Source organism: Pan troglodytes, chromosome 19, assembly GCF_028858775.2.
Source record: "Pan troglodytes isolate AG18354 chromosome 19, NHGRI_mPanTro3-v2.0_pri, whole genome shotgun sequence".
Lineage (NCBI taxonomy): Eukaryota > Metazoa > Chordata > Mammalia > Primates > Hominidae > Pan > Pan troglodytes.
In genome coordinates this window covers 64096704-64114450 of record NC_072417.2, presented here as the reverse complement: position 1 = coordinate 64114450, position 17747 = coordinate 64096704, and the positions used below count along the sequence as shown (strand labels likewise).

Sequence of the window (17747 nt, the reverse complement as noted above, 5' to 3'; positions counted from 1 at the left end):
AACACCATAAATCAGATTTTCATTTTTCAGCAGAGATTCTAATAGAAGCCTTGGGAAGAACTTTATGTATTACTTGGTATTATGCCAAGTGGGATCTTGTTATTTTCGTTAGGGGCTTTGAGCACCAGGTTTACCAGATAGAAGACGCTGAGAGTGGTGGCTCACAGTAATTCTCTCCTCCCTGTCATGCACCTCTCCATGTCCCCTTTCCTCCTTTCTCACTTTAGCCGTAATCCTCCACCAGGGACGTTTACTGGGGCTGAGGGGTAAGTGCAGATTCTGAACCAAACTCTTCTTCCTGGCTTCTAATAGCCACTGTAAGGCTGTTACCACTCCTCTAGAATACCCTCTTGAATGTTCCTAAATGTTATCCACTTGCAGTCACTGCATCGCAGCAGGTGTCCTTTTTTTTTTTTTTTTTTAATGTTTGTTACATGGCCACCAAACTGCTCAGCAGCTTAGTCTATTTATCATCTTTTGTTGCAGCTGAACTTTCTTTCAGACTTTGTTTTCCTTCCAGTATAAACATGAAACATCTCTTAAAGCTGTCATTAATTTACATCGTTTACTCTTGTTACCGATCATATTTCTTTCATTTACTTACTTGCCCATGGAATGGGGATGTTTTGTGAGTCTGGTCTTTTACAGTACGCAACACACCATCAGTCTGGTATCAATAAAAGCTGCTCTATTGTAGTGGCTGGATTCTTGTAAGCACAGCTTTTTACCAACCCCCTCAAGGGAAATATTCTTACTGTGAGGGAGAAAAATCAGAAGATAAACTATAAAGAAAGACTTTATTTGCAAATATACCCATTTACTTTAAACTGTATAATGGTTAGTTTTCTAACATGGGCATTAAAAACAAAACAAGAAACAACTAAGATTCAAATTTGTTTTTTTTTTAACTAAAATTATTTTTTAAATGAATAGATGTGTTTAAAAAATAAGCTTACTTATTGCTAGACTGGCAAAATCCCCTACTCCATTTACTGAGGTACTTAAAAATAACTAGCATGCTGTATCTCTTTTTTTCCCAGCTTTGTCTTGAATTGGCATTGCCATCCTTGTTTTATCTCAACTGGCTGTAGCTTTTAGATAATATCATAAGGATTAACCAGTAACCTCTTACATTCATTACTGTTTTCTAGGGGAAAATATTTGGTATTTGGTTTTTCTGTTGCAGCAAATAAAACCTCAGGTGTACCAGGAAATCGTCCTGGAAGTGTAATCCGTGTATATGGTGATGAAAACAGCGATAAAGTGACTCCAGGGACATTTATACCCTATTGTTCAATGGCACATGCACAGCTTTGCTTCCATGGGCACCGGGATGCTGTGAAATTCTTTGTGGCAGTCCCAGGTATGTTAGATTATTCTGTTGAGATGTTCCGTGTAATTGTCTCTCTTCTGTCATCTCTTGGTTCCACTACCTAATAGTCTAAGGCTAAGTACTCGAATTGCAGGTAATTTCAATATATACGAAGGAAGTTCTGTAATGGAGGTGTGAGTAAGGTGCTATAGGGATACTTGAATGAAGTTACTTTGGAATATCTCTCCCACCTCCAAAGATAAATTTGCTGATTTTTCTTTAGGAGACTTGCTTACTTTTGAAAAGCAGTAGTAGTATTTTATCATCGTGGATTGCCAAAAATGGTCTTGACCTAATAAGAGAAATCACTAGAAAGAAGCTTCTATCATCAAGGCTGCATGGAGGAAGGATAGAATGCACTCTGGTACCTTTAGCAGCTTAATAGGAAAAAGCAGTGGACTAGGAGGCCTGGGGGTCTGGCCCCTGTGTCTCTGCCACTAACCTCGAGCAAGGCACTTAACCTCAGAGACTCATTTCCTCACTCCTAGGTGGATGTGATTAATATCTGCTCTGCCTACTTCATTTGTTATGAAAATTAATGAAAATGCTACTGGGAGCTATAAAGCACCACCCAGAAAAAAGATGGAAGTGATGATGTCCAGTGAAAAATGACAAATTATCCATTGACAATACTTAAGTGATGTCACTGACCATCTGTAAGCAGGACACAGGTTTTGAATTTTTTTTTCCCATAAGAGGCAAGTTTAGGAGCTAGACGAAGTTCAAATCTGACTTTGCCCCACCAACTAACTGTGTGATGTAGTATATTAGTCAGGGTTCTTCAGAGAAACAGAACCAATAGGATGCATGTGTATGTGCATATGAAGAGAGAGTTACTGTAAGAAATTGGGTCACACAATTGTGGGGACTAGCAGGTCTGAAATCTGCAGGGCAGGCTGGCAGGCTGGAGACCCTGGGAAGAGTGGATGTTGCAGTCCAAATCTGAAAGCAGTCTGGAGGCAACATTTCTCTTTCCTCCGGATCCCTCAGTCTTTTTCTTCTAAGGCTTTCAACTGGTTAAATGAGGCCCACCCACACTGTGGCGTGTAATCTGCTTTACTCAAAGTCTGTTGTTTTAAATGTTAATCACATCTAAAAAAGACTCACAATGACATCTAGACTGGTGTTTGACCAAATATCTGGGTATCGAGCTAACACGTCAAATTACTCATCATACTTATTTTCCCAAGGGTCTTCCAAAGATTAAATGATTATATGTACATGGGGCAAGGGCTGGCATATGGTACCCTAAGCAATTATTCAGTTATTCTTAACAACAGTGATAATGAGCTTTCTGAAACCTCATTTGTACATTTTATATATTTGTATAGTCATTTCCTTCCTAGAAATGGGATTGCTGGTAACAGTGTTTCTCTTGCTTAAAAAAAAATGAAATATCACAGAGTTTCCTTTAAATCTCCTTTGTATCCCTCTCCAATCCCATTCTCCTCTCCTTTTCCTCTCCATTGGTAACCACTATCTTGAAGTCGACGCAAATCCTCTTGCCCCTGTTTTTGTATTTTTACTATGTTTGAATGTATTTGTAAACAATGTATGATTGTTTTGTGGTTTTGGACTTTACACGTTAAATGTTGTGTTTTATATGTATGCTTCTACAACTTGCTTCTCATTTTTTGAGATTTATCAATGTTCATACATAAAAATCTAGTTTATTCATTTAACTGGTATTATAACTGAATAAAAGTGCTACATTTTATTCATTCTTCTGTTGATGGACCTCTAGGCTTCTCCCCTTTCTTTTTTCACTATTAAAAACAATACTGAAGCAGACCTTCCTGTGTGCATGTGTAAGAATTTTTTGTTGGGTATAAATCTAAAAGTGGAATTAGCAACATGGTTGTTGCGAGGCCAGTTGGCCCTAAAGATTAAACCATTCTGGTTGGCCTTATCAGTAATACCACTGTGCTCTTGCTTCTGTGGCAGAACTAACTCGTCTACCAACAGAAGTCATTGCTGGCATGCTTGATTTCTTCCAAAGTATAATTGAGTAATGCATGAATGAATCCCTGTGGGGATACGTCAGACTATCCTATCCACTTTCAACATACATTAATTTTGTTACAGTGTGTCGCATTAATTGCTGTCCAGCTAGCTCCTGGAGGCGCAGTCTGTGTAGTTTGACCAAAGGACAGCAGATTCTGACAAGGAAAAAAATATCCCACAATTAAATCTTGCTAAGAGGGTTGGCTTAGAGACTGCTCATTTGTTCATAGTGTGAATAATGTTTAAAGGTTTCTCTCTTTCTATTATTTCACACTCAAGGATTCTACCTTAGAACTTAAGCTTTAGAACAAACAGCACATTTACTAGTAATTTTGTTTGCATAATCTAAATTAAAAATAACCTGTACTTTCCTTAAATATGAGAGGAAAGCCATAGATTTGAAATAAATTTAAATGTTAATTATGACTATGCAAACTCATAGGGCTTAAGTTGAAGACTTTTCTCAGTCTCTTACACAAATAAGCACATTCCTTTTCAAGGGAGAGACCTTTTCCACTGTCTTCTCAGATCAAAAGATTTAGACTATAATAGTTTGAAGCAGGTAGGCTGTGCATGGTGGCTCACACCTGTAATTCCACAACTTGGAAGTCAAGGCAGGAGGATCACTTGAGCCCAGGAGTTTGAGACCAGCCTGGGCAAACATAGCAAGACTTCATTAAAAATTTTTAAGAGACCAGGCACAGTGTCTCATGCCTGTAATCCCAGCACTTTGGGAGGCCTAGGTGGGTGGATCACTTGAGGTCAGGAGTTTGAGACCAGCCTGACCAACTTGGTGAAACCCCATCTCTACTAAAATACAAAAATTAGCCAGGCGTTGTGGCAGGCACCTGTAATCGCAACTACTTGGGAGGCTGAGGCAAGAGAATCATTTGAACCCCAGAGGCAAAGGTTGCAGTGAGCCGAGATCGCGCCATTGCACTCTAACCTGGGCCACAAGAGCGAAACTCTGTCTCAAAAATAAATAAATAAAGTAATTTGGGCCGGGTGCAGTGGCTCATGCCTGTATTCCCAGCACTTTGGGAGGCCGAGGCAGGCAGATCATGAGGTCAGGAGATTGAGACCATCCTGGCTAACACGGTGAAACCCTGTCTCTACTGAAAAAGTTAGCCGGGCATGGTGGCACGCGCCTGTAGTCCCAGCCACTCAGGAGGCTGAGGCAGGTAAATCGCTTGAACCCAGGAGGCGGAGGTTGCAGTGAGCCAAGATTGTGCCACTGCACTCCAGCCTGGGCGACAGAGCAAGACTCCATCTCAAAAAAAAAAAAAAAAAAAAAAAAAAAAGTAGTTTGAAGCAGGCAGCTAAGACCCACCTTGCCATGCATATATCTCATATTGGATTTGGGGCCTATTCCTGCTTTGTTACAAAATTGCTTTACTTAGATTTTCAAATTGGGTTTTGTTTGTTTGTTTGTTTGTTTATTTTTTAGAAGCAAGGTCTTGCTCTGTTGCCTAGGCTGGAGTACAGTGGCGCATCACAGCTCACTGCAACACTGAACTCCTGGGCTCAAGTGATCTTTCTGCCTCAACCTCCCAAGAAGCCAGGATTATAGGCGCATACCACCATTCCCGGCTAACTTTTTTGGTAGAGATGAGGCCTTACTATATTTGCCAGGCTGGTCCCAATCTCCTGGCCTCAAGTGATTCTCCCACTTCGGCCTCTCGAAGGTGTGAGCCACCATGCCTGACCTCAAATCGGGTTCTTAAAACCTTCAATGTAAATGTTTTCTGATCATGCAGAGCCTTCTAGCTTCCCCAGTATTTGGTTATTAGAATATATTTACCTTTTTGTTTAACTCTAAAAATATTTAAAAAAAAAAACAGCCTCCCTTCTGTGATAAGTAATATTCACTTTTGTTTCTGTATAAAATAGGTCAAGTCATCAGCCCACAAAGTAGCAGTAGTGGCACGGATCTGACGGGTGACAAAGCAGGGCCATCTGCACAGGAGCCTGGTAGTCAGACGCCCTTGAAGTCTATGCTTGTCATCAGTGGAGGAGAGGGCTACATCGACTTCCGAATGGGTATGTCATTGGTTCTGGGTGCTCAGTTTGCACTGTGTGCTATGACTTGGGTTTTGTCCCAAAGTAAATAAGAAACCACTCTGATAATGATTTATAAGAGGTTCTCTTTGAGCTCTTTACATACGAAAGGATTTTGTGGGTTTTTGTTGTTTTTTTCTTTTTGGTATTTCTTTCTTTTTTTTTTTTTTTGAGATGAAGTCTCACTCTGTCACCCAGGCTGGAGTGCAGTGGCATGATCTCAGCTCACTGCAGTCTCTGCCTCCAGGTTCAAGTGATTCTCCTGCTTCAGCCCCCCAGGTAGCTAGAATTACAGACATGCACCACCACATCTGGCTAGTTTCTGTATTTTCAGTAGAGACAAGGTTTCACCATGTTGGCCAGGCTATTCTCAAACTCCTGACCTCAAGTGATCCGCCTGCCTCGGCCTTCCAGCTGGGATTACAAGCCCGAGCCACCGCACCTGGCCCTTGGTATTTCTTTTCATACCAAAATGTATTTGTTTGAAAGGAGCATTAGAAATAGCAGGATGTGGTCAATGTGAAGTTTTATGTGAAAAGCAGAGGATTTAGGGTCAGAAGGCCTTGGACAAGTCATTCAACCTCTTAGAGCCTCGGTTTTCTGTCAAAATGGAGAAATAAAAATATTTCTTAAACAACTTCATTTGTTCATTTTCTCACCTAACAAACATTAATTGAGCACCTACTGTGTACCTGTCATTCTTAAACTGGAGATACAGAAACAAATCAGACAAAGCCTTCGTCTAATAGATTATAGAACAGTGCAGAGATAGAGACATGTTAATAAATTAAAATGTTACTGATGCTCTTCTGGTGAGTAGTCAGTTCTTTCCAAGGGTAGGGAGAGAAGGAAGTCAAGAAATGATGCTTGAGGTGACTCAGCACTGCATAGTCTTAGCACAAAGGGTCAGGTTGGGGAATGGGGTGGGGAGGACCAGGGGTTGGCACTCCGAGGTAAGAGAATAGCTTGGCCAAAGGTTTAGAGATATGAAACCATCTTAATGGAAGAAAAACTATTTTAAAATGACAAGAGTGTGGAGTAGAAGAAAGTATGAATTTGTTGTCAAAAGGGAGGGAGGGACTGGAGTATGGGAGGCCTTTACATACCAGATTAAGAAGATTGTACTTTATCTTTCAAGCAAAAGAGAACTATAGGAGCAATGTGATTAGAGTTGTGTGAAGGATGGACTGGAGGTTCAAGACTAGACCTAGGGAAATGAGTTGGGAACAAGTGAATGCCCAAGAAAGGTAGTAACAGTGTGAACAGATAAGAAGCATGATGGGAATGTGGGGAAGGAGAGAATGGGCCATAGAGCTCAGGACTGTCAACAGGAGAAGCAGGTCTGGAGGGATGGAAAGAGGAGTCCAGTGCTGATCATGTTGATCTTGAAGAGCATAGTGGTGATTTAGGTGGGAAATTTCCACTGGGCTTCTGAATATACAGGTCCTCTATCTTAGGAGGGAGGGATTTGGGGGCTGTCAGCATGGAGTGGTACTAAAAGCCATGAGGGTTGGTGAGTTCGCCCAAGGAGCTAAAAGAAAAGGTTCCAGTGGCTAAACCCAGTCTCTAATAAAAATACAAAAATTAGCTGAGCGTGATGCCGTGTACCTGTAATCCCAGCTATTCAGGAGGCTGAGGCAGGAGAATCGCTTGAACCCGGGAGGTGGAGGTTGCAGTGAGCCGAGATCACACCACTGCACTCCAGCCTGGGTGACAGAGTGAGACTCCATCTCAAAAAAAGAAAAGAAAGAAAAAGGAAAGGTTCCAGGATAGAACCCTGAATTCATACTCCATTTAAAGATCATTAGAGCTTATGGAGGGATCTGAGAAGGAATGGCCAGAGAGGTACAAAGAAAACATGGAGAACTGATGCTCGTGAAAGAGTAGTGCTTTGTAAATTGTAAGACACTGTACAAATATGTTTATTTATTTGCTATAATTTTTCTTTTTTGAGACAGAGTCTCACACTCTGTCACCCAGGCTGGAGTGCAGTGGCACAATCTTGGCTCACTGCAACCTCCACCTCCCGGTTTCAAGCAATTCTCATGCCTCAGCCTCCCGAGTAGCTGGGATTTCAGGCATGTGCCACCACGCCTGGTTAATTTTTGTATTTTTAGTAGAGACAGGGTTTCACCATGTTGGCCAGGCTGGTCTTGAACTCCTGGCCTCAAACAGTCCGCCTGCCTCAGCCTCCCAAAGTGCTGGGATTACAGGCATGAGGCACCGCACCCAGCTTATTTGCTATAAATAAATTGATCCCTTGGACTCGCTTAAAATCTCAGTGCTTCAAAAAGTTCCCAGACATAAGGCAGTAGGTAGTTTGAGAGAATATAATAGTGTTGTAGATCAGTAACAAATACTTTAGATATGAATTCTGTAAAGGAATAAAAAAAATTAGGGTCATTTAAATGACAATGTGACAAATGTGATTAGTGTCACCAATATCTGATGCAAAAAGTTTGTTGACACTTTTAAGAGGGGAAGGCTGTTAGTGTTAACTTTAGAAATTGATTCCAGGGATGTCAGCAGGAATGGAGTCATTTCAAAGTGTTTTGAATAATTGACTATTGTTGAATTCCCTTTTATGAGAGGAGTTGTTAGGGACTCCACTTGGCTGGGGTGATTTTTGTAACTTTGTGTTGGAGTGCAGTATGTCAGTTGGAACCGTACTGAGGAGTTTGTTAATAAAATCTCTATGTGGTTTTTCCATTTCCACTAAAAATTCCTTCCATTGTGGATCCTGAAAATAGAACAAAAATTGCTTAACCAGGTTTGGCAGTATCTCTAGTTATTTCCAGCCTGAAAAACAGACTTGTCTTTAGCATAGGCTAATTTTAATAGTGAATATACTGTTGTAAAAAATCAAATTTGATCTTTTTTGGGGGTCCATTTCCTTTTTCATTTCCTGTAATATTTTAACAGTGAGAAATTGATTCTAACAGTCCCATATTTTTAATGATTTAAACTTAAAACTTAGGCTGTAGAGACCCTAGCAGACAGGATAATTTTCTTACAAGTAAAATCTTCAGAACAACTCAGAAAAGAAATGGCGACAGCCTTTTGTCTCAGCCAGTTAATTTTTTTCATTGAAATTTTTTAAAATTTAAGAGCCAAACTTAATTTTTTTACCTTCTAACCACCTGGGTATGTTTCAGTTCAGAGATGGGAGTTTGAACTGAGTGTTCTCCTCTCTCTAGTTTGATATTGCTGTGAAAAGGCCATTACAGGGCTGGGTAAGGGAAAGTTTGGCCTGCAGAGAAAAATGCAGATATTTAGGGTTTTTTCTCTTCTGTTGTTTCTAGTCAACAGTATCAATATTTTCTTTTGTCCAGCTGAAATTCACATGGGGCACATTACAAAATTCTGTTAGATCAGTGGAATATATCTTTAGGTCCTGTGGTGTGTATGTTTTTAGGATTCTGCTGAAGAATCCATCCCACTAGACAACTTTTCACTGGGTTGTGCCAAAATAACCCTGCTCTGTGACAACAGATACAATTGATGCAAGCTTGTATCGAGAATTATGGTATGCCCTGCACTGGGTCTTATGGAGAGGAGTGTGGTGTACCCCAGACTGGGCCTTGGAAGCCAGTGTCTGATCAGGACACCATGGATCACATTCACTTAGCCATGATGCAGAAGAACCTGTATCTTGGCTGCTACCCCAACCTCTTTGTTTCTCCTTTTCCATTATACGCTGTTAATTTGTAACCTATCCTAAACTTGAAAATCATTGGAAGAAAAACCCAGTAGCTGGTGAATCTGCCATCTGCAGTGCTGCAGGCTAATTATTTTAATTTCCATATGCTTGTGTCAATTATCTTCAATTGGAGAACATTACACCTGTCATTGATAATAAGTGTGAGTTATTTGGGTTTAGTTAGTTTGCTCTGTACCTGTGCTCACGCATTTTATAACACTATTCTCAGTTCTTAGTTTAAAATAAGTGAGAGTAGACTCTTCATTTTGGATGAACACAGAATTGCCTTCTTAGCTTCCCATGTCTGGACCATCGGTATGCAGACATGTTGGGGTGGCTTTTTAACGTAGTATAGTGAACTGGATTTTATAAATACAGTCTGAAAAATGAATTAACCTTTTCTGAAGTCAAGCAGTGGCTTGGGTGAATATGGGTGAGGATTCTGACTCATAGTATTTCTTCTACTATTTACTCTCCAGTGAAAGTCAGACAAGTTTTGGGCATCTTGTTCATGGACTAACCACGAGCATTACATCTGACTCACATCGTTCTATATTTTATGTGTTCAGCCTAACTTGAGTCTTCTTATCATTCACTAGGTGATGAAGGTGGAGAATCAGAACTTCTTGGAGAGGATCTTCCACTTGAACCTTCTGTCACCAAAGCAGAAAGGAGTCACTTGATAGTGTGGCAAGTGATGTATGGCAGTGAGTGAGCCCATGGGAAACAGGTGGAGATGGGGAAGCCGCCTCTTCTGCATGGTTTATTTTCCCTCTATCCTTTTATTTAATGCTCTTTTGTGAGATAAGTTTCACCACATAATGTGTGAGCATTTTTTCCTGTTAACTTTATATTACAAAATCCGTTCTACCATAACAATACAGAGGAACTAGCTGTGTTACTGCACCAGTGTTATAGGTAACTTCAGTATATTATGAACAAATCAAAGAATGTTTACTTCCTGCAAACTGGTGAATTATAGAAAGCAATCCAGATGTGGTTTACTCTGCCACAGTCTAATGTCATTCACTTCATTTGATGGGGTCACTTGTTAGCTGTCACTAATAATGGAATTAATGGGAAACACTTGATAAATGAAACTGTACCATTAAATACAATAGCTGAGTTTTCCCCAGTGTATTGTAAAATTGACACACACTAATACAAGATGGATTATCAGGATGTATCTAAATGTCCCGAGAGGGTTAAAAGCTAACTGTAAATTACTTTAACTTTCACTTTCAAATCTGACAAATCTTGTTTATATGGTATATAAAACTTTGTTTTCATCAGATTTGGGGGGGTTTTATATTAAAGAAATTAAGACTACACTATTTAAATAAACGTTTCCTGTTTCTGACTTATTAGAGCTCTAAAGTTTATGAGGCCTACTTCTCTGAATATTCTGATGGGCTTTTTTTGAGACCAGTCTCATTTTCATACTGACATGTCTGAAAGGTTTATTATTTATAAAGCTTAGAACATACTCTGGGAAGCTTAGAAGATACTTCAGCACTGGGAGGATTTTTTAAAGGAAATGTGTTTTGTATTTCTTGTACCAGAGAATGGTGATGTTGATTGAGTTTTTTCCATGTGAAAAATGTACTTGTTTGCCAAATGTTCCTAGATTGCTCTTAACCTGTTAATACAAGTAAAACTGTAGTGGGGATGGAGTCTGGCCTAAGTACAGAATGAGGGATTTAATTAGAAAAGTTATTTTCTTTTGTTCTGTATCAAACTGCAGAACAGCTATATACTTGGTATTTTGTACGTGAATAACATTTTAGCTTTTGTGCCCTTTTGAGCTTGAAGGGTTATCCTCAAAGGGGAAAACTATGAAGGGGAAGAAGACAAACCTAAGATACCATAAAGTAAAGGTTGACATTACATATTTTCATTCACAATGCCCATTAAAAAAAAAAATAGGTTGGGCATGGTGGCTCACGCCTGTAATCCCAACACTTTAGGAGGCTGAGGCAGATGGATTGCTTGAGCCCAGGAGTTCAATACCAGCCTGGGCAACATGGCGAAACCCTGTCTCTACCAAAAAAAAAACCAAAATAAATTAACCGGGTGTGGTGGCACATGCCTGTAGTCCCAGCTACTTGGGAGGCTGAGGTGGGAGGATGACCTGGGCCCAGGAGGTGGAGGTTGCAGTGAGCCTTGATAGCACCACTGCACTCCAGCCTGGGTGACGGAGCAAGACCCTGTCTCAAAACAGACAAACAAGCAAAAAATAGATTAAAGTCTGGATTTCACTGATTTTCTTGCTTAATAAGTTTTTTAAAACCGCGATGCTGCAATTTTTTCCCTCTCAAGCTTCTTGAAAATGTGTGATTTACCCTTTTTTATCTATTACTCTAGGCAAAGCTAAATATGATTTTTTTTTTTTTTGAGACGGAGTCTGGCTCTGTTGCCCAGGCTGGAATGCAGTGGTGCGATCTCAGCTCACTGCAACCTCCACCTCTCAGGTTCAAGTAGTTCTCCTGCCTCAGCCTCCCAAGTAGCTGGGATTACAGGTGTGTGCCACCCTGCCCAGCTAATTTTTGTATTTTTAGTAGAGACAGGGTTTCACCACATTGGCCAGGCTGGTCTCAAACTCCTGACCTCAGATGATTTACCTGCCTTGGCCTCCCGAAGTGCTTGAATTACAGGTGTGAGCCCCCGCGCCGGGCCGAAGCAAAGCTAAATGTAATTTTATGTACTGTTTTAACAGTATAAACCTATGGGATAAAGGCCCCCAATCATCAGAAGGACTACTGAAAAGAAAAGAAAGCAAACGTAGATGTCAAATTGTCTAAGCATTCTTAAGTACCACTGATTTTTTTTTTTCTGGACTATTATACAAAGATGTCTGTAAAAAGTATACCAGTGGCTTTTATGCATATACATGATTAGGCTAGATTGTGAAGTACATGGGATTTCATGAGCCAGAGGAGGCATTTGGATCCATTGGGCCACATGTGACTATAAGCACATTGTGTACACAATAAAATTGTAGCCACTCATGTATTAAAACTGTTTTGGTAAAAGCTGTATTAAAAGAATAATTTTTTGCTTGACCTACTTAGTCACTTTTTTGCAGGGCACCAAAACGTAGGCTACTTTTCCATAGCTTGTTTGCTATGTTTTTATTTCATCTTAAATCTGAGCCATTTTTGGCAATATCTTTTAAAAAATCATTATTAAACATTTATTGGAAATGTTGTATAGATTCACAAGAAGGAGACACCAAAGTGTTTGGGAATTTTAATCCCAAGAAGTAAACATCCCAGAGTCAGATCCCATTTGCTGTTGTTCAGCCATGTTTGTATGACTGAATGTAATTTAGGAGATCAGGAGTTAAAGATGAAAAATACAAACATGTCAAATGGTTGTAATTGCTTTTTTTGAACTTACTGGCTTTAACTTAAGTAATATAGGTGTGTAGTTGTTTTATCTAAAGATATCAGATTATCTGTGGCCCTGTTAATTAACTGCAGGGACCAGAGAGAGGACAAAAATGCCTGTATAATTTGCTTTAAAGGCTTGTCCTTATGTTTGTAATTTCAGTTAAATATTTTCTACAGATTGCTTCACTTCCCCTTTCCCCCAATAACAAGTTCATATTCTTGTAATGTTTACTTTGGTCAACGTGGTAATTTTTGGAAGAAAATGCCAAAATGTAAGCTTCTCACAAGCAGCAAAGGAATGTAACTGCCTGTAACTACCACATCAAGGGAGAGAAGAGGCTTGCGTACTTTGGGTTGATCTCACCGTACAAAAAAAGTGTACCCCTATTGGAAGAAATAAGGGATACTTGAAGGTTTCTCCTTTTTTTACACTTGAGTCATGTGCAAGGTTGAACCATATGAAATTGCCAATGTTCAACCATTGCTGATCTGCAAAAGCGACAATATCATATGCCTCAACCTAACACTTACTCTTAAATGCAGGTTAAAATCTCTGTGAGGCAAAGGGATAATATTCTCTAGGAACTCACTTTTGAGAGTATTTTTCTCTAACCCATGTGGATCTAAATTTTAAAAATAGGAATGAATCTCTTAATTGCAGCTTGTGGAGAGTATAAAACATTTTGAGCACAATATGCAGCACATAACTTTTCAGATTGTGTTTGCATAGAAAAGGTTAAAATCAATTCTTTCAGTTACTGTATTGTTCATTTCTTGTAAAGGTCTTCCTACATTTGAGATGAGACCCTTTAACATAGGCTGCCTTAGTAACAAAATAAAACAGATGTCTCATAATATTAACTGTCCTAAAGAACATGTGTCTTGCAAATGCCATGGAACTGAATATTTATTTCCTTGTGAGTATTATGACCGTTACCAAAGGACTCAACCAGATTTAGGGCTCTTCTTAATTGATCATGTTCAGAAAGGGACTCATTTGGTCCCACTTTGTAACAGCGGAAGAGTAGAAGAGAAAATTAAATGTGGAAATCATAAATGCTTTTCTAACAGGGTTATGCTATTCTGTAACACTAAATGTCTGTCTTTTCTCTTAAAAGATTAAGTTTTATTAATTTTGTCATACATTTCTCTATTTGAATATATCTTAACCATTTTATGTTCCAAATTCGTTTTTTGTCCAAGACATTCTATCAGAATTTTACTTGCCTCTATAATCTGAAAAATGGGTTCTAGAATGTCCCACTTGCTGTCTCTTAGAGGCTGAGCTTCATTTCTATGAGCAAAGAGCTCATTTAGCAATGTAGTTATTTCAGTATTTATTTCTATTATGGAATCCCTGGGGTTCGGAATGTAACTTTGTACATGAAATATATATAAATATGTATATGAACATGTATGAGGTCTAGTGTGTTTTGTTTTGTTTTTACCGTTCCTGGGGATCTGAACTTGGTTTTTATTTGCAAGTCCAATAATCTTCCCCATCACACATGTCATTCCTGAGGGTCAGGACTGTTGCCATTTGGCACCAGCTAAAGGTGAGCAGTGGGGGACCCTCATGCTGGTCAGCTTGGCTCACGTGTTCAGGTGAGATATGAGAATAGACAAGAGGGCTTAGGAGAAATGTGGGATCCCTGAGTAACAGCCCACACATGATACTAAGGCATACTATTTGCCAAATTATTCAATAATAAGAGGCAGGTTGTAATGTAATTTTAACGCAGCGTGCTTATTTGTGATCCATTTGCTTGGGCAAGACTCGGGAAGGAAGAATGATTATAAAACTGATCATGTGGCAGCACAATGTGACTCCAGATTCAGTGCAGTGAGATTTAATCTCATCCAGTGTGTTTTGTTTGTGCCTTCAAGAAACGTGGGGTTTTAATGTGATAGTAAAAGTTGCCCCAGTTGGCATGTTAATAGGACCATTCACTAGATGAAGGCATAGTCATCTGTTCAGTGAGGTTGGATGCCCTAGAATACAATGACTAGGGCGGCTCATTCCTAGTCTTTATAGGACCTTACCCTGCCTGCCCCTTAGTCCCTGGGGAACAGGGCAGGAGCACCAGCCTCATCACTAGAACTGTAGTCTGCAGTGTCCGCCTTGTGGAAAAACTATCTTTCAGACTAGTGGAGAGAGACTGCTTCGGCCCCCAGGCTCTTCCTTAACCAGCCCCTGATCCCTCAGACTCAGTGTAGGCATGAAAGCCTAGAGATCACAAGGGGCCTGGACTTAATCTTCAGCAGCAGCCAATTTATTAGGAAAGGTTGTATAGTTAGGGGACTTCTCAGAATGCCTTAAATATTGGATAATTGATAGAATTTTGCTTTAAACTTGTTTTCTTTAGAAAGACATAGTGGTATGGTGTGAAAGAAGGCTGTATAACCCAGGCTGTGACCCTAGCAAATCACTTTAACGTAGTATCCCAGAGTCCCCCACACAGGGCTGTGGAATCGGACCCTCCTGTGGGGTCTGGGCCCAGGCGTCTGTAAAGAGCAGTGGGTAAGTGTGATACTTAGCAGAGGTTGAAGCATGCAACTCTCATGTATTTGGACCTTTGTTTTCTCATGTGTTAAAACGCAGGGTGGCTTAGTCAGGTAATCTAAAAAAATCCTAGCTCTGACCCTCCCTGGTTCTGTGGCCCTGGCTCTGATTTGCCTGGTTGTTGTCTATACAGGTAAGGACCACTCCTGCTTGCGAGTCCATTGTCGCCCAGTCCCTCATGAGGCCCAGATAGCCAGTGGGTAGGATTGGATTAATTAGAATTTCCAATTTATCAGAATGACACTATACAAAAGAAGCCAGATAGTTTAGCTCCTTGCTTTTAACCACAGAACATTCACTCCCACCCACAGACATAAAGGAGTTACGGAGCTGGGCGCAGTGGCTCACACCTGTTATTTCAGCACTTTGGGAGGCTGAGGCAGGCAGATCACTTGAGGCCGGGAGTTTGAGACCAGCCTGAGCAACATGGTGAGACCCCCATCTCTACAAAAAATTTTAAAAATTAGCTGAGTATGGTGGTGTGGACTTGTAGTCCCAGCTACTTGGGAGGCTGAGGTAGGAGGATCACCTGAGCCCTGGGGAGGTTGAGCCTGTCTCCAAAACAAAAGAAGTTATAATTTGATTTGAAGCACCAAAGGAGAAGTGGACCAAATAAGCCCCGGCTCCGTGGGAACAGCGACTTCACTTAGAAGCTGCAGTTCTCAGCTAGGCTGGGAGAGAGAGGCATGGCCAGAATCACCCCGGGAGCTATTCACAGAATAAACATTTTTTTCTTTTTCTCTCCTCTCAAGAATATCAGACTCTATTGGGGAACATGGGGAAACAATTACCAGGTGATTCTGATCCTCCCATTGGGAACATCTGCCCAAGAGGAACTCAGGCTGGGCACGGTGGCTCACACCTGTCATCCCAGTGCTTTGGGAAGGGAGGTGGGAAGTTAACTGCTACATTAAAAGCTTAAAGGAAATATTTTATTTCCTATTAGTCTGTATTCACGTGTCAGAGCTATTTCCTGATTTTTTTTTTTCTAGAAAAAGTCATAACCATTTAGTTGTTATCATGCCTAGCTTGCATTTGCATAACATCTGATAGTTTTTTCTGAAGTATTTAGCCTATAAATTCACAGTTGATCTTCATGGAAACCCCCTTTTTAGAGTGTTACAGCTTTCAGATGATCCAGAGGCCTAACCACAGGTGTGGCCTTGCCCACTGGTAAAGAGGTCCGACTGAGACAAGTAAAGGCTCAGGTGCCTCAGTGGGCGGTACAACAACTGAACACTGGAGGCTCCTGCAGGTGTGTTGGGACAAGTGCCACATCTCAAATCAGGAGACTTGGGTTTGAATCCTGGATCTCCTGTTTCCCAGTTTTGTGACCCTTCACTCACAGTTTCCTTACTGTCAGAAGAGTAACACCCCCAAGGGTTCTTGCCACCTGGCCCTGCTAGGCACTCAGTAGCAGACCTGAGGTTCCTAGATGCCAGGTGTCTGAAGATGACTATGACACTCTCAAGGAGACTGGGCTAGTCAAGGAAAGCAGATGCGGAAATGGTGACGTGATCAAGTGCTGTGGCTGCATATTAGAAGCAGTAGTTGAACAAATGATGTAGGTATGGTATCTACTTTGTAATGTGATAAAAAGAAAAACTGCCTTTAAGTCCTGTTGAATGCAGAATATTCTTATCTCTATTCTATTTACCAGTGTTCCAGGCCATGTCTGTCCTAACAGAACTGTGTTAGGAAGCAGGGGTCGCTTGGGCCTATTGGACCTTCTGGGGAATACTGTTCTCTGTTGTCCCACCCCACCCCCCCCCCATTTTAAGGAAAAGGAGTATCCCGTGAAAATTAAACACAAGATAATTCATACTCTCTTTTGCATCTAAGAGTTAACTTCATTCCTGTGCAGGCACATTGAGGGGCATACTGAAGCATGAAAGAGTGGTAAATTTCACATTTTCAGATGTCCTCAAAACATTTATTCAGTATCTGTTGCTCATAATGCTTTATGACAATAATTAAACTCACAGTCACTGCATATAAGTGGGTAGAGCAAATAAAAAGGACCAAATAAGATATTAGCATCATCAGATGTACAATGGTGTGGAACAGTGGCAAGGATGGTCGTATGCTTTTCTACATGATTAAAAAGCTTAGCATCACTCCTTCTAAGCAAGAATGCAAAATTCTGTCTCATATATCACACCAGAGGGGTCTTTGGGAGAAAGGGCTGTCACCTTGGGGTTCCTGAAACATGGCTTTAATATGAAGTGGGATTAAGATTTTTTGTAGGACATCTCAGGTACAGAGATACCCAAAGAGAATGGAATGGTGTTTCAGAAACTTGGATTTCCTCTCAGTTGTATTGTCATGATGGTCTTTCATTCACAGGATTGTTGGAAAGAACCAATGAGATCACGTAAAGATGTAGTACTCGACAGTTAACAGATACTTGTATGCTTCCCCCACAGAGGCCTCGATTTATTTTCCTGCTGTTCTTTCTCATCAAGCTGACTTTCCCCTGCGTTTGGCCAGCCCCAAACAAGTGACAGTGGGTTTGAGTTCCAAATTCAGGAGAGCATTTTCAACTGTTTGCCTGTTGGTGCATTTTGGCCTGATAGGCTTCTGAGCAAGCAGGCTTTTACTATGTATGCCGTCTACATTTCTGTCTTGGAGAGTTTGCCTGGGGCTGTTCATAAGGAA

General features: G+C 40.6%; 1 protein-coding gene across 14 annotated transcripts in view; it reads left to right on the top strand.

The window, feature by feature from the left end:
• Window positions 1-10478, top strand: part of SPAG9 (sperm associated antigen 9) — a 154510-nt gene extending 144032 nt beyond the window's left edge. For 8 of the 14 annotated variants that reach the window (XM_009432843.4, XM_054671187.2, XM_063799845.1 and 5 more), the window contains 4 exons: window positions 228-266; window positions 1187-1363; window positions 5267-5416; window positions 9734-10478. In XM_009432843.4, coding sequence (XP_009431118.1) covers window positions 228-266; window positions 1187-1363; window positions 5267-5416; window positions 9734-9849 — 482 coding nt within the window. In that variant the 3' untranslated portion in view covers window positions 9850-10478. Of the gene's footprint in view, window positions 1-227; window positions 267-1151; window positions 1364-5266; window positions 5417-9733 lie in introns of all 14 variants that reach the window. The other 6 variants (XM_001171158.7, XM_001171175.7, XM_009432849.5 and 3 more) reach the window with 3 other exon arrangements.
• Window positions 10479-17747: the final 7269 nt, after the last annotated feature.